The 15,075-nt window shown below is 36.1% G+C and overlaps 1 protein-coding gene across 7 annotated transcripts in view; it reads left to right on the forward strand.

Moving 5' to 3' along the window:
• Positions 1–15,075, forward strand: part of LOC309866902 (protein SIX6OS1) — a 91,737-nt gene that overhangs the window by 42,761 nt on the left and 33,901 nt on the right. For 6 of the 7 annotated variants that reach the window (XM_082734972.1, XM_082734975.1, XM_082734976.1 and 3 more), the window contains one exon: positions 2,509–2,598. In XM_082734972.1, the coding sequence (XP_082591098.1) occupies positions 2,509–2,598 (90 nt within the window). Of the gene's footprint in view, positions 1–2,508; positions 2,604–15,075 lie in introns of those variants that run through there. The other variant, XM_082734977.1, reaches the window with a different exon arrangement.

Consider the following 15,075-nt stretch of genomic DNA (forward strand, 5'->3'; position numbering starts at 1 on the left):
GGGTCCTGGGATTGATCCCCCAAATTGGGCTCTCTGCTCAGCAGGGAGCCTACTTCTCCCTCTCCCTTTGCCTGTTCCGCCTGCTTGTGCTTGCTTTCTCTCTCTCAAATAAATAAATAAAATCTTTAACAAAAATAAAAACAATAAAAATATAAAGTACTTGTGGAAACTAATAAGCAAAAGAAAAAGCCCCACTAGAAAATGGGCAAAGAAAATAGGTAAACACCAAAATGAAGAAATATCTATTTAACAAACATGTGAACAAATGCCCAGTCTTACTGGTAATCAGACATCCAAATTAAAGCAATAATAAAATGCTCTTTTTTCCCTTTAAGTTTTGCAGAAATTAAAAGGAAGATGATACCTGTGTTGGCCAGGGAATAAGTCATTTAATTATGCACACTATAGTAAGGAATGCTGGTGTAAACCTTTCGGGTGACATGTCGGTATATATATTTTTTTACGTCAGTATATTTTTTCAATTAGCAATAATCGCGCCTCGGATAAACCTCATTGGCTACGATACTGCCACTGCACAAAGCTACGTCTATGTTTTTTAAAAAAGTTTTAAAAATAAGCATGACTTTTGATTAAAAGTTTCCTTTTCTGAGAATTTTTCATTAAGGAAATAATGGGCATTTTCTTAAAGACGTAATGTACAGTAGGGTATTTATTTCAGCCTTTTTTATGATAGGAAAACATTGAAAAGAACTCTAATGTTCAACATTAAGTGATGGGTTAAATGAATTTTGGTATATGCATGTGAATGTACAGTAGGCAAACAATAAAATTATAAGTGTCTATTTACTGACCGGGAAAGATGTTAGTTTTCTCTTGTCATGGAAAGATGTATATTCCAAACTGAAAAATGGAATAAAACAACATTCATAGTATGAAACCAATTTAGTAATTGTGTATTTATATATAATTAGAAATAATCTAGGAATATATACATCAAAATGCTTACAGAGAATAGCTTTTTAGTGAACATGTATTTCTTACAGAATTTTTAGAATACTCAGAATATGTGTATGTATAACCTTTGACCTTTAATTCCATTTTGGAGAATGTTTTCTAAGGAAATGATTAGAAATTCAGACAAGGGACACCTGGGTGGCTCAGTTGGTTAAGCAGCTGCCTTTGGCTCAGGTCATGATCCCAGCGTACTGGGATCAAGTCCCACATTCAGCCTCCTTGCTCAGCGGGGAGCCTGCTTTTCCCTCTGCCTCTGCTGCCACTTGGCCTGCCTGTGCTCGCTCACTCTCTCTCTCTCTCTCTCTCTCGCAAATAAATAAATAAAATCTTAAAAAAAAAAAGAAATTCAGACAAATATTTAAGTAAAAGTTCTATTTACAGTAGAAAAACTTAAGCAAAAATGGTCAACAATATGGGAATGCTTAGATAAATTATGGAATGTGATATATTTATTAAAAACTTTACAATGAATTCTTAGTGACAAGGAAAATGTGTATAATTTAAAAGTGGGTGCTAAAGGAGGATACATCGTTATATATGTGAATATGATCTCAAAGATGTTAAATATTGGGTACCTGGATGGCGCAGTCAGTTAAGCATCCAGCTCTTGGTTTTAGCTCGGTGGTGAGATGGAGCCCTGCATAGGGCTCTGCTCTCAGTGCCGAGTCCATTTAAGATTCTCTCTCTGTCTGCCCCTTCCCCACTCTTTCTCACTCCCTCAAATAAATAAACTTTTTAAAAAAGATGTTAAACATATACTTATAATAAAATCTGGAAATAGTTTATTAAAGCAATAGTAGTACTTATTATTCAGTGTTGAGAATATGGATGATAATTATTTCCTTACATATGCTTTTCTGTGCTTCCAAAGTGGGCATGTGAACTCTTTGAATCTGAAAATAATATTTTTAAAGATTTGGAAAAAGCTAGAGGAAATAGTTGAACAACACTTAGAAGCTCACATGGTATATGCAAATTTTAGATTTTTCATATTTGGTAACATTTCTCAAGTCTTGTAATAAAACAAAAAATATATAACTATTCATTTCATTCTTACTGTCTGATTTTATAACTCATTTTTGCCTAGTTTCTTTCTAGTTCAGGAGGGTATAGCAACCTGACTTTCTAAGTTTTATTTCTTATTCTACTTCTTTGAATCCTTATTCCAAAAGAATTTCTTAGTCAAGATGTTAGAAGTATGATGAGAAGGAAGCCTGATGTTGCAGTGTTGCACAGTATATTCTAGAAATACCATAGTGATACATAGTCTAGCCATGTAATACTTGTTCCTTCCTTAGTCATGGATCCACAATGGGTTCTATGTAAAAATTAATGGATATTGATATTTGAGTATATGTATGATTGCCTAAATCATGGTAGTGGTGATGATGGGAGGTGGGAATATTTTCTTGTTATAAGCTTGTTTTCTCCAGGAAGTGCAAGATTCATTTATTTTTAAATAATGAAATTCAATTTTATTATCTCTTACAATTTATCATTCTGAGATTCTAATTACAATATTTTTTCCCATAGCTGGAAGCCAACATGTGATGTGTTTCATAAGCATGAAGACTATATGCAGGACCAATTTACTATTTGTCAAGAAACTATTGAAAAAGACAAGTACAGTACATATGTTAACTTAACAGTACATATATTAAGTTTATCAGTTAAATTATTTAATATAGGATACATGTAGTAAAAATGTTACTTGAAAAATGCAGAAACTTTGTGCATTGGGGGAGTTTTTTGTTTTTAAAGTATATCCCGTGTTTTGGACTCTTTGGAGGCCTACCTATTTGTTATAAAGCTCTACGACCCTGGATATGTTTAGTGATGTCCTTAGATAGAAACAGTTTATCAATAGGAATTGTTATAGTAGAGTGCTTCAACTAATGGTCCTTATAATTGAATTGTTATAGGTAAATATCTGGAGGAATAGTTAGCTATAGAATTAGCTTATGAAAAATTTGGAGTATTGACTTTTGAAGGGGGTTTTATATGAAACTTCTCATTTTCAGAGAGCTAATGTAGTTACATTCTAATGGAGAAAGCCATTGTATGGGTTTATTTCATTATGTGTAAAATAATCTTGTTTGGAGGACTAAATGTAATTAGTAAATATAATGGAACAAGGTGCGAGACTTTGTTTTTTGTTTTTTTTTTTTAAGATTTTATTTATTTATTTGTCAGAGAGAGAGCGTGCATGCACAGCACAAGCAGGGGAAGTGGCAGGCAGAGGGAGAAGAGGGCTCCCTGCTGAACAAGGGGCCCCATGCCTGATGCCCTCCACCTGAGTGAAGGCAGGTGTTTAACCTACTGAGCCACCCAGGCTTACCAAGAGAGACTTTGAACACATTATACAGCATTATAATTTCACTTAATTTAAAAAATGGAAATGTTTCAGGGTGCCTGGGTGGCTCAGCGGGTTAAAGCCTCTGCCTTCGGCCCAGGTCATGATCCCAGGACCCTGGGATCGAGCCCCGCATCGGGCTCTCTGCTCAGTGCAGAGCCTGCTTCTCTCTCTTTCTCTCTCTCTGCCTGCCTCTCTGCTACTTGTGTTCTCTGTCAAATAAATAAATAAAATCTTTAAAAAAAAATGGAAATGTTTTTATTTTTTTTAAAGATTTTATTTATTTATTTGACAGAGAGAGATCACAAGTAGGCAGAGAGGCAGGCAGAGAGAGAGGAGGAAGCAGGCTCCCTGCTGAGCAGAGAGCCCGATGTGGGGCTCAATCTCAGGACCCTGGGATCATGACCTGAGCTGAAGGCAGAGGCTTTAACTGAGCCACCCAGGCGCCCCGGAAATGTTTCTATTTTTAACGTAATTGGACAAGAGCATAATTTTCTATATTTTTTTGTATTTTATGTTATCTTTTTTATACTTTAGTTTTATTTTTTTACTACTTCTTCTCCCAGCTTTATTGAGATATAACGGACATATAACATTGCTTAAGTTTGAGGTCTACAAGCATGATGGTTTGATATATGTATATAATTTTAAGTGTCTACCACAATAAGTTTAGGAAGGTAGCACATCTGTCATCCTGTATAAGTACTTTTTTTTTGTAGTAAGAACATTTAAGATTTACTCTCTTAGCAACTTTTAAGTATATAATACACTATTGTTATATTTAATATACTGTATATTAAATCCCCAGAACTTATTCACCTTATAACTGGAAGTTTATATCCTTTGGGCAGCATCTCCCTATTTCCTCTGCTCCTGGCCCATAGCAACAACCGTTCTATTTTCTGTTTCTGTGATTGGACTTTTTTTAGATTTTTACATATAAGATTACACTGTATTTGTTTTTCTCTTATTTACTCAGCATGATACTCAAGGTCCATCCATGGTGTCATAAATGGCAACAATTCTTTTTTTATGACTAAATAATATTCCATTGCATATATATATATATATATATATATATATCCCATTTTTAAAAAATTATTTTTTAAAGGGTTGTAACTCAGTGCCCAATGTGGGACTCAAACTCATGACCCTGAAATTAAGTCCCATGCTCTACTGAGTGGCCCAGGCAGCTACCCCTATATACCTATTTAAAAAAATTATTACTGAATAATAATTGATGTACAATGTTATATTATTTTCTGGTATATAACATAATGGTGCGCACACACACACACGTGCATATATATATGGCACATAATGATTTAAAAAATATATCCATTCCTCTGACAATTTTTTAAAAAAATGTATTTAGAGAGAGAGAGCGCATGAGCAAGCAGAGGGAGAGGGAAAGAGAGAATCTCAAACAGATTTCCCACTAAGCTTAGAGGCCGATGTGGGGCTTGATCCCCCAACCAAGGAGATCATGACCTGAGCCAAAACCAAGAGTTGGACACTCAACCAACCGAGCCACTCAGGCATCCCCTCATTTATTTTATAACTGGATGTTTGATCCTCTTAATCTCTTTCTTGTATTCCCCACCCTCCCTGCACCCCTACCCCGGCAACCACTAAGTTGGTCTCTGTATTTAAGAGTCTGTATTTTTTGTGGGGTTTTTCCTAGATTGCATGTCTAAGTGAAAACATATATTTCCCTTTCCCTCTCTGACTTATTCCAGTCCCTTTAGTACCCCTTAGATTTATCCATGTTGTCACAAATGGCAGGACCTCATTCTTTCTTATGAGTGAGTAGTATTCCATTGCACACATACGTGTGTGTGTGTGTGTGTGTGTGTGTGTATCTCACTTTTTTATCCATTCCTCTGTATATGGACTCTTGGGTTGCAAGTATATCTTGGCCATTGTAAACTATTCAGCTGTACACACAGGGGTGCATGTATATTTTTGAATTAATATTTTTGTTTTCTTTGGATAAATATCCAGTAGTGGAATTACTGGATTATATGGTACTTCTATTTTTAATTTTTTGAGGAACTTCCATACTGTTTTCCACAGTGGTTGTACCAATTTATGTTCCCACCAGTAGTGCTCAAAGGTTGCTTTATCTCCACATTCTTACCAATAATTGTTATGTCTTATCTTTTCAATATTAGCTATCCTGACAGATGTTAGGTGATATCTCTGTGGTTTTGATTTGCATTTCCCTGATGATTAGTGATGTTGAGCATCTTTTCATGAACTTTTTGGTCATTTGTATGTTTTTAGAAATGTGTTCACACCCTCTGCCTGTTTTTAACATGAATTATTAGACTTTTTGCTATTCAGTTGTATTGAATTCCTTATATACTTTGCATATTAACACATTATTGGATATATGGTTTGCAGATAGTTTCTTCCATTCTACAGAATGCCTCTTCATTTTGTTGATTTCTTTTCTTTTCTTTTTTCTTTCTTTTTTTTTTTTTGTGCAGAAGCTTTTTTAGTTCAGCGTGGCCTTAGTTCAGCATGGCCTCACTAATTTAGTTTTGCATTTCTTGCTTGTGATTTGGGTATTGTAACCAAAAAAATTGTTGCAAAGACCAGTATCAAGGAGCTCTTCCCCTGTTTTCTCCTAGGAGTTTTATGGTTTCAGGCATTGTATTTTAAGCATTTAGTCCATTTTGAGTTAATTTTTCTGAGTAGTGTAAGGTAGTGGTCCAGTTTTATTCTTTTACATGTGGATATCCAGTTTTCCCAATACCACTTATTGAAGAGACTATCTTTTCTGCATTAAGTATTCTTGGCTCCTTTTCCAACTATCTTTTTAAAGATTTTATTTATTTATTTGATAGAGATGGGGAGAGCCCAGAGGGAAAGTGAGAGGGAGAAGCAGACTCCTGCTGAGCAGGAAGCCCCATGAAGGGCTTGATTCCAAGATCCTGATATCATGACCTAAGCCAAAGGGAGAGGCTTAACCCACTGAGTTACCCATGTGCCCCCTCCTTTTCCAGATATTAGTTGACTGTATATACATGGTTTATTTGTGAGTTCTTGATTCTGTTCCATTGGTCTGTGTGTCTGTTTTCATGCCGGTATCATAGTATCTTGATTGCTATATCTTTGTAACATAGTTTGAAATCAGGGAGTGTGATGCTTCCAGTTTTGTTCTTTCTTAAGATTGCTTTGGCTCTTTGGGGGCCTTTGAAGTTGCATACAAATTTTAGTGTTGTTTTTTCTATTTCTGGGAAAAATGATTCTGGAATTTTGATAGGGATTGCATTGAATCCAAAGATGTCTCTGGGTAGTATGGACATTATAACAATTCTTCTGATACATGAGCACAGGATATCTTTCCATTTATTTGTGTCTCCTTCAGTTTATTTAATCAATGTCTTATAGTATTCAGTGGACAGACCTTTCACCTCCTTGGTTTAATTTATTCCTAAGTATTTTATTGTCTTTGATGTTATTGTTAATGAAATTGTTTTATTTCTTTTTCACATAGCTTATTATTAATATATAGAGATGCAACTGATTTTTGTATGTTGATTTTGTAGTGCAAAATTTCAGTGAATTTGTTGATTAGTTCTAACAGTTTTTGTGTGGAGTTTTAGAGTTTTCTGTAGATAAGATCATGTCATTTTGCAAACAGACCATTTTACTTCTTCCTTTCCTGTTTGGATGACTTTATTTCCTTTTCTTGCCTAATTTCTCTAGCTAGAATTTCCAGTACTACATTGATTAGGAGTGGTGAGAGTGGCATCCTTGTCTTATTGCTGATTTTGAAGGAAAAGCATTTAGCTCTTCACCATCGACTGTGATGTTAGTGATGGACTTGTCATAGATGGCCTTTATTATGTTGAAGTATGTTCTTTCTATACTCAATTTGTTGAGAGTTTTTATCATGAACGTGGGTGTTGAGTTTTGCCAGATGCTTTATCTGCATCTATTGAGTGAATTGTATTTTCTTTTTTTTTAAGATTTTATTTATTTGAGAGAGAGAGCATGAGAAGAGGGAGGGTCGGAGGGAGAAGCAGACTCCCTGTCGAGCAGGAGATGTGATGTGGGACTCAATCCTGGGACTCCAGGATCATGACCTAAGCCAAAGGCAGTCGCTTAACCAACTGAGCCACCCTGGCACCCCTGTCTCTTATGATTTGTATCCTTTATTCTATTAATGTGGAATAACATGTTTATTGACTTGTGCAGGTTGAGCCCATTCTTGCAACCCATGGATAAATCCCACTTGGTCGTTGTGTATGATCCTTTTAATGTGTGTTGAGTTTGGTTTGCTAATGTTTTGTTGAGAATTTTTCTGTCTATATTCCTCAGGTATATTGGCCTGTAGTTTTCTTTTCTTGTAGTGTTCTCATCTGGCTTGGTATCAGTGTAATGTTCTTAAAATGAGTTGGAGGGTGTTGACTTCTCTTCAGAAGAGTTTGAAAAGTATTGGTATTAATTCTTCAGATGTTTGGTACAATTCATCAGTGAAACCATCTGGTCCTGGATTTTTCTTTGTTGGGAAGTTTTGGTTACAACTTCAGTCTCCTTACTAATAATTGATCTGTGCAGTTTTTCTGTTTCTTCATGATTGAGTCTTGGTAGGTTGCATGTTTCTAGAAATTCAATTCATTTCTTCTGGGTTATCTTATTGTTTGCCTTGTAATTGTTCATGGTAGCCTCTTATGATCCTTTGTATTTCTATGGTATAATATCTCCTTTCATTTACAGTTTTGCTTATTTGAGGTCCTCTCTCTTTTTTTCTTGGTTGGGTTAACCAAGGGTTTGCAAAACGTTTTAATCTTTTCAAAAAATCAACTCTTTGTTTCACTGATTTTTTTCCATTGTCTTCCTCTTCTCTATTTTATTTCTGCTCTAATCTTTCTTGTTTGCTTCCTTCTGCCAGGTTCAGGCTTAGATTGTTCTTCCTTAGATTGTTCTAATTCTTGATGTGTAAAGTTAGTTTATTTACATTTTCTTTATATAAGCATTTATTGCTATAAATTTCCCTTTCAGAACTTTTGCTGCATCACTTCCTTAGGTTTTGGTATATTGTATTTTCATTTTCATTTTTCTTAAGATACTTCTGATTTCTTCTTTGACCCAGTGTTGTTCAGGAGTGTATTGATTAATTTTCACAGATTTGTGAATTTTTCATTTTCTTCCTGCTGTTAATTTCTAGTTCCATATCACTATGGTCAGAAAATACCCTTGATATAATTTCAGTCTTCTTAAGCTTATTAAGGTGGCTTTGTGGCTCAAGATATGATCTCTCTACTGGAGAGTATTCCATTTGTTTAAGAAGAATGTATATTCGGGTGTTGTTAGATGGAATGTTAGACTGAATGTTCTGTATAAGGCTGTTAGTTCCATTTCGTCTACAGTGTTATTAGGCATGCTGTTTCCTTGTTAATTTCTTTCTGGATGATCTTTCCAATGTTGAAATTGAGGTATTTGAGTCCTCTACCAGTATTGCTTTTTCTCTTCAGTTATGTTAATATTTGCTTTAAATATTCAGGTGGTTTAGTGTTGGTTGCACATATACTTGCAATTATTTTATCTTGGTGAGTTGATCTTTTTTATCAATGTATAGAGACTTTGCTTTTTTCTTTGTGTTTTCTGACTGATTTTGACTGAACATCTATATTGTCTGGCATAAGTATAACCCCTTTTTCTCTCTTTTGGTTATCATTTGTAATATCTTTTTCCATCCCTTTACTTTCAGCCTCTGTGTGTCCTTAAAGCTAAAGTAAGTTTCTTGTAGGTGGCATATTTTTGCTTCCTGGATTTTTTTAAAATTTATTTTTTATTTATTTTCACCATAACAGTATTCATTATTTTTTGCACCACACCCAGTACTCTATGCAATCCGTGCCCTCTATAATACCCACCACCTGGTACCCCGACCTCCCACCCCCCCACCCCTTCAAAACTCTCAGATTGTTTTTCAGAGTCCATAGTCTCTCATGGTTCACCTCCCCTTCCAATTCCCCACAACTCCCTCCTCCTCTCCATCTCCCCTTGTTATGCTCCACAAATAAGTGCTTCCTGTTTTTTAAATTCATTGAGCTCTGTATTGTTTGAATTTAGCCTATTTATGTTGAAAATGATTAGTTTTTTTTAGAAGATGCGTTTATTTATTTTCAAGAGAGAGATAGAGTGTGAGCATGATAGTAGATGGGCAGAGGGAGAGGGAGAAAATCTTTGGCAGGCTCCATGCTGAGCATGGACTTGATCCCACCACCCTGAAATCATGACCTGAGATGAAATCAAGAGTTGGGCACTCAACCAACTGACCCATCTAGGTATCCCTAAAATAATTATTGATAAACAAGGACTTCTGTTGTCATTTAATTGTTTTCTGAGTGTTTTTAAAATTCATTTGTTCTGTATTCCTCTCTTGTCTTCCTTTGTGATTTGTTTTTCATAGTTCCTTTCTTTAGTTCCTCTTTATCTTTTGTGTATCTACTATAAGTATTTTTTCCCTGTGGTTACCATGAGGTGTTAACGTAAAACATTTATAAATATAACACTATTTTAAGCTGATATAATGTACCCGCAATTGCATATAAAAACTCTACATTTTTACTTCCCCCTCCCCAGATTTATGTTATTTATGTCATACTTTACATCTTTTTTTTTTAAGGGTAGACATTATATAGGTGTATGCTTTATTTATTTATCTTAAAGTTCCCTTTATTTGTTTAATACATTTTTTAAAGTAATCTTTACCCTCAACATGGGGCTTAAACTCATGATCCCAAGATCCCAAGATCAAGAATCAGATGCTTCACTGACTGAGCTAGCCAGGTGCCCCACTTTACATCTTTTATACTGTGTATCCATTAACAAGTTATTGTAGCTGTATCTATTTGTTAATATTACTGTTTTTAAACTTTTATACTAAAGATAAAAATGACTTACAAATTGTTAACACATTATTATGGTATTCTGAATTTGATTATATGTTTACCTTTGCCAGTGAATTTTACAGTTTCATATGTTTTCCTGTGGCTACTTAGTGTCATTTCATTTCAACTTGAAAAATTCCTTTTAAAATTTCCTGTAAAGCTCCTCAAAGGATGATGAATTCCCTTAGCATATGTCTGTCTAGAAATGTCTGTATCTCTCTTTCATTTCTGAAGGACAGTTATGCTGGGTGTACTATTCTTGATTTGCAGTTTTTTGTTTTAGCATTTTGAAAATATGATCTCATTCTCTCCCGGCCCACAAGGTTTCTGCAGAGAAATCTGCTATGATTGTTATAGGGGTTCCCTTGTGTGAAGACATATTTTTCTCTTGATGCTTTCAAAATTCTCTCTTTGTCTTTGACTTTTAATATTTTGATTATAATATACCTTAGAATAATCTTCTTTGAGTTGATCTTGCTTTGGGTCCTTTGAGTTTCGTATACTTGGATGTCTAACTCTTTCCCATGATTTAGTAAGTTTTCAACTATTATTTCTTTAAACAAACTTTCTGCCATGGGACTCCCATGATGCAAATATTTGTTTGCTTGACAGTGTTTTATGATTCATGTAGGCTTTTTTCATTCTGTTTTTTTGTTCCTCTAACTTTCAAATGAACCTATTTCAGATTTGTGAATTCTTTCTTTTGTATGATCAAGTCTCTTGCTGATGCTTTCTGTCATTGTATTTTTCAGCTCTAGGATTTCTTTTCTTTTTTTTTTTTTTTTTTACTATTTTATTTATTTGAGACAGAGTAGATCAAGCAAGAGAGAGCAAGCACGAGTGAGGGTGGGAGGCAGAGGGAGATGGAGAAGCGGACACCCTGCCAAGCAGGGAACCGGATGCAGGGCTCAATCCCAGGATCGTGACCTGAGCTGAAGGCAGACAGTTAACTGACTGAGCCACCCGGCTACCCCTAGGATTTTTGTTTCGTTCTTTTTTATGGTTTTTATTTCTTTATTAAACTTCTCACTTTGTTCATCCATTGTTTTCCTGATTTTATTTCCTGAAACAACCCAGATTAGTTGTCTGGGTTCTCTTGCAATTTATTGAATTTCTTGAAAATGATTATTTGAATTCTTTGAAAGGCAAATAGTAGATCTCTATTCCTTAGTTGTTATAGCTTTATTACTTTCCTTTGGTGGTTTCATATTTGCCTGGTTCTTATTATCTGTATAGCTTTCATTAATATCTTTGCACTTAAATGAACAAACATCGCTTTCAGTCTTTATAGATTGGTTTTGGCAGGTAAAGACCTTTTCCTATTGGTTTCTTAGACTGATGGGTTTACCTCTAGAATTGCAGTCATGATGGGTCAAAGTTGTTTTTGAGGCTGTCTTTGTCCACATTGGGATCTGTGGTGGTTGTGCTTGTTATGAAGGGTTCAGGTAGGTATAGTCCTTCTGGTCTCTGGGTGCTTGAGAATGCTTCTAGTACTTCATTCAGTTAGTTAGTGCTGGGACAAAGGTCTGCTTCAGGTTCTGTAGTTGGTCTTCAGTCAGCAGGTTTATTACCAAGTATGTGGACTGGTGTGGCTCCCACTTAGGAACCTGGTAGACCCTGCCTAGTCACTAAATGGATCTGTGGGTGGTCAGGACTAGCCCTAGATTATGGCCAGGAAGGACTGGAACTGAGCCTCTGAGATGTTTCAGGTTACATGTTCAGGTTCCACAGTCATACGTTCTGTAGTCCTGGCTCTGAAGGCACAGATAGACATATCTTCGACCAGTTCCTAGGCTGGAGTACTCCTTGACTGTAGCTGGAGGGACTGGAGCCAAGTATAGGGCTCTTTTAGGATCTCTTGGGGGTACATAAAGGAGTACCTATTTTTGGGTTCCAAGGCTGGCAGTTCTGCTGATGGCTTTTGGCTGTGAGAGACCTAGAACCAAGTATATGGGTCTTTAGAATCTAGTAGGGTGCAGATAAGAGAGTCTCCCACTGGGAACTAGACCCTTAATACTGTTGAAAAACTGTGGCTGTGAGCGGGTTGGAACCAAGGATAAGGTCTTTTCAGGATCTTCAGGGGGTACAGACGTAAGTATGTCCTGCTTGGGTCCCTGTGTGAGCAGGACTCTTTGGTGACTCTGGCTGGGATGGGCTAGAGCCCAGTTACAGGGCCCTTTCAGAATCTGTAGTCTGAATGAGTTTGGCAGACTAATCTCCAGGGGCTCCTGGATTGCAGACATAAGGACTGGAGCTGGTTCAGGGTCACTTCAGAGTCTATAGCTGGACCAGGCAGGGTATGTATGCCTATTACCTAATACTTGGGTGGGTATGACTCCTTCTGGGTCCTTTGATGTATGGTGCTAGTAACAGACCCAAAGCCAAATAGGGCTGTAGCAGAGTTCTCAGTGAGTACTGAACTGTTTATAGGTCTGTAGCCAGGGCCACAGTTAATAAGTTACCCACCAGGATGTGAGCCTGCCTTCTCAAAATGACTCTCCTCAGGCTTGGACTATACTAGGATTTCACAGACTTCTACCTGGATCCCAGAGATCCCACAAACACACTTTTGTCCTTGGTTGGATGCTAAATTGTTATTTTTGTTGGGGCAGTACACATGAGGGATATTTTATTCTGTCATCTTACTGACATCACTCCAATTTTTGTATTTTAAAAATTGAAAACACACATACATGGGTGCCCAAGTGGCTCACTCGTTAAGCATCTGCCTTTGGCTCAGGTCATGATCCCAGGGTCATTGAGCCCTGCTTCGGGTTTCCTGCTCAGTAGGAAGTCTGCTTCTCCTTCTTCACTCCCCCTGCTTGTATTTTCTCTCTCTCTCTCTCTCTCCCCCTCTCTCTGTTAAATAAATAAATAAATATTAAAAAAAAAAAACATATAGAAAATCTAGACTGTAGTGCTCTATATTTAAAGATGGATCTTAAGAGGAGAAGGTAGGGACCAGAGTAATAGATTTGGACTTCTATGGCATTTGAAATAGTAGAAATAGATGATTGCCCAGGGAAATGTATAGTGCAAAAAGGAGAAAGCTAGCATACGCTATCATCCTAGTATTAGGCAGAGAATGGAATTGGTAAAAGATACTGTTACTTTGTCATTTTTAGATCTTGCTTTAACGAAAAGGATTTGAAATTTGTATAATACCATAGTGTTAAAAGAAAACTAAATATAAAAATCAAGGCTATAGGGATATAAGGATAATATAGGAAGATGAAGCCTTTGATTAGGATAGAAATTCATATTATATGGTCTTGCACAGTTGTTAAATATAGGTAAGATTAGAATTCCTAGTAGTAGTCAAGGCGTTGTAGAAATGTGATCAGTTTGAGATTCAGAGTATTTATTTAAAAAACAATTCAGTTGTTCAAAAGTGGCCCTAACTGGGTCCTTCCTGAGTTTTGGGGAGTTGAGTTCCCAGAGTAAAGGGCTTGCACTGAGGGGAGAATGGGCACTGCTCGTGGGAAGGTTCTGGCAGATGCCTCCTTAGCTGAAGCTTGGAACAGACTCACAGGCAGCAAAGTGAGTTAGTTCAGTGGATGGGGTGAGGTGACGTACCCTCACCTGGGGGACCTCATAACCCAGTTCAGATTACTTTCTTCTATCCTCTCTTAAAAAAAGGAAGGAAGGAGGGAAGGAGCCCAGCTCAGCTGTTTAGGATAACAGAGGTTTTTTCTGGTAATGAGATTTGAGAGAAATTTCTTTCCTGAGTTTTCATGAAAAGGGACTTACACAGCATGGTAGTCAGTTACCTTCTTCAGTGGCCTCCCCAAATAAACACCATACATACATTCATACGTACATATAACTTCTCCTTAGAACATCTCTCAATGCAAGTCAAGGTTGTAAAACATTATTAAAATGCTTCTATGAGGGGCTAAAACAAAGCAGTTTAAATATGTACCTCTCTAATAGTGTTTGTTATGGATGACTTCTCTTAGGTAGCTAAAGGTATTAAAGTGGAAACAGGTTTTTCTTAAAAAACAAAACCACATAGGTTGGTTGAACTGATGACTCAATATCAGACATGTATAGAAGAAAAAAGACTCCATTTGCTGGTATCATGTGTACTGAAGGAAACAGAGGTACCAGCTTCTTGTTTCTCCTAATCTTCCATTCTAGACATTAAGTATTGTTGGCAACAGGTGAGATAGTCAGGCTATGCTGGTCTTTGCTAAAGTTCCTGTATGGAGTATATAAGAAGAGTGGGCATGAATATATAACATGAATAGGGTAAATGTGGTATGCTTATTTCATCTGAAACTGGTGACTCAGACTCAGTTTTCTAATAGATATTTCCCTCTTCCTTGCACCATTTCCCCCAAAAGTGAGAGATTAATTAGCAAATGTATATTTAAAGGAATAAGAGTTTGTTTGGGGCTCAAATGTTTTACTTGAAAGGGGACAGAGTTTAGTATATCAAACAAATTAAAACATTCAGAAGATTCAGATCTGCTGACCAGTACAATACTGTTATCCTTAATTTTTTTTCCTCAGTATACATTATAAAAACTGTTCTTGTTTTCTCAGCTCCTAAGATGAGATAATCAGTATAGTGTCTTTAAATAAATTTTCCCATATAGTATGTCTTGATTTAGAAAATTTACAGAATTTTGAGGGGCATAAGGACTATGTATTTTTAAAAGATTTTCAATGAATATTATTTCTTGATGCTAAGTATATGATAAGAATTGGGTAAAAACAGGATCTAGGAATATATTTCCTGTAAAGAACCTGGATTGAACATTTTCATTGCTGTAGATTAGTATAGGCAGATTTTTTTATTATTATGAAAGGCCAAATAGTAAATATTTTAGG

This window comes from Mustela nivalis, assembly GCF_964662115.1.
Source record: "Mustela nivalis genome assembly, chromosome: 6".
Lineage (NCBI taxonomy): Eukaryota > Metazoa > Chordata > Mammalia > Carnivora > Mustelidae > Mustela > Mustela nivalis.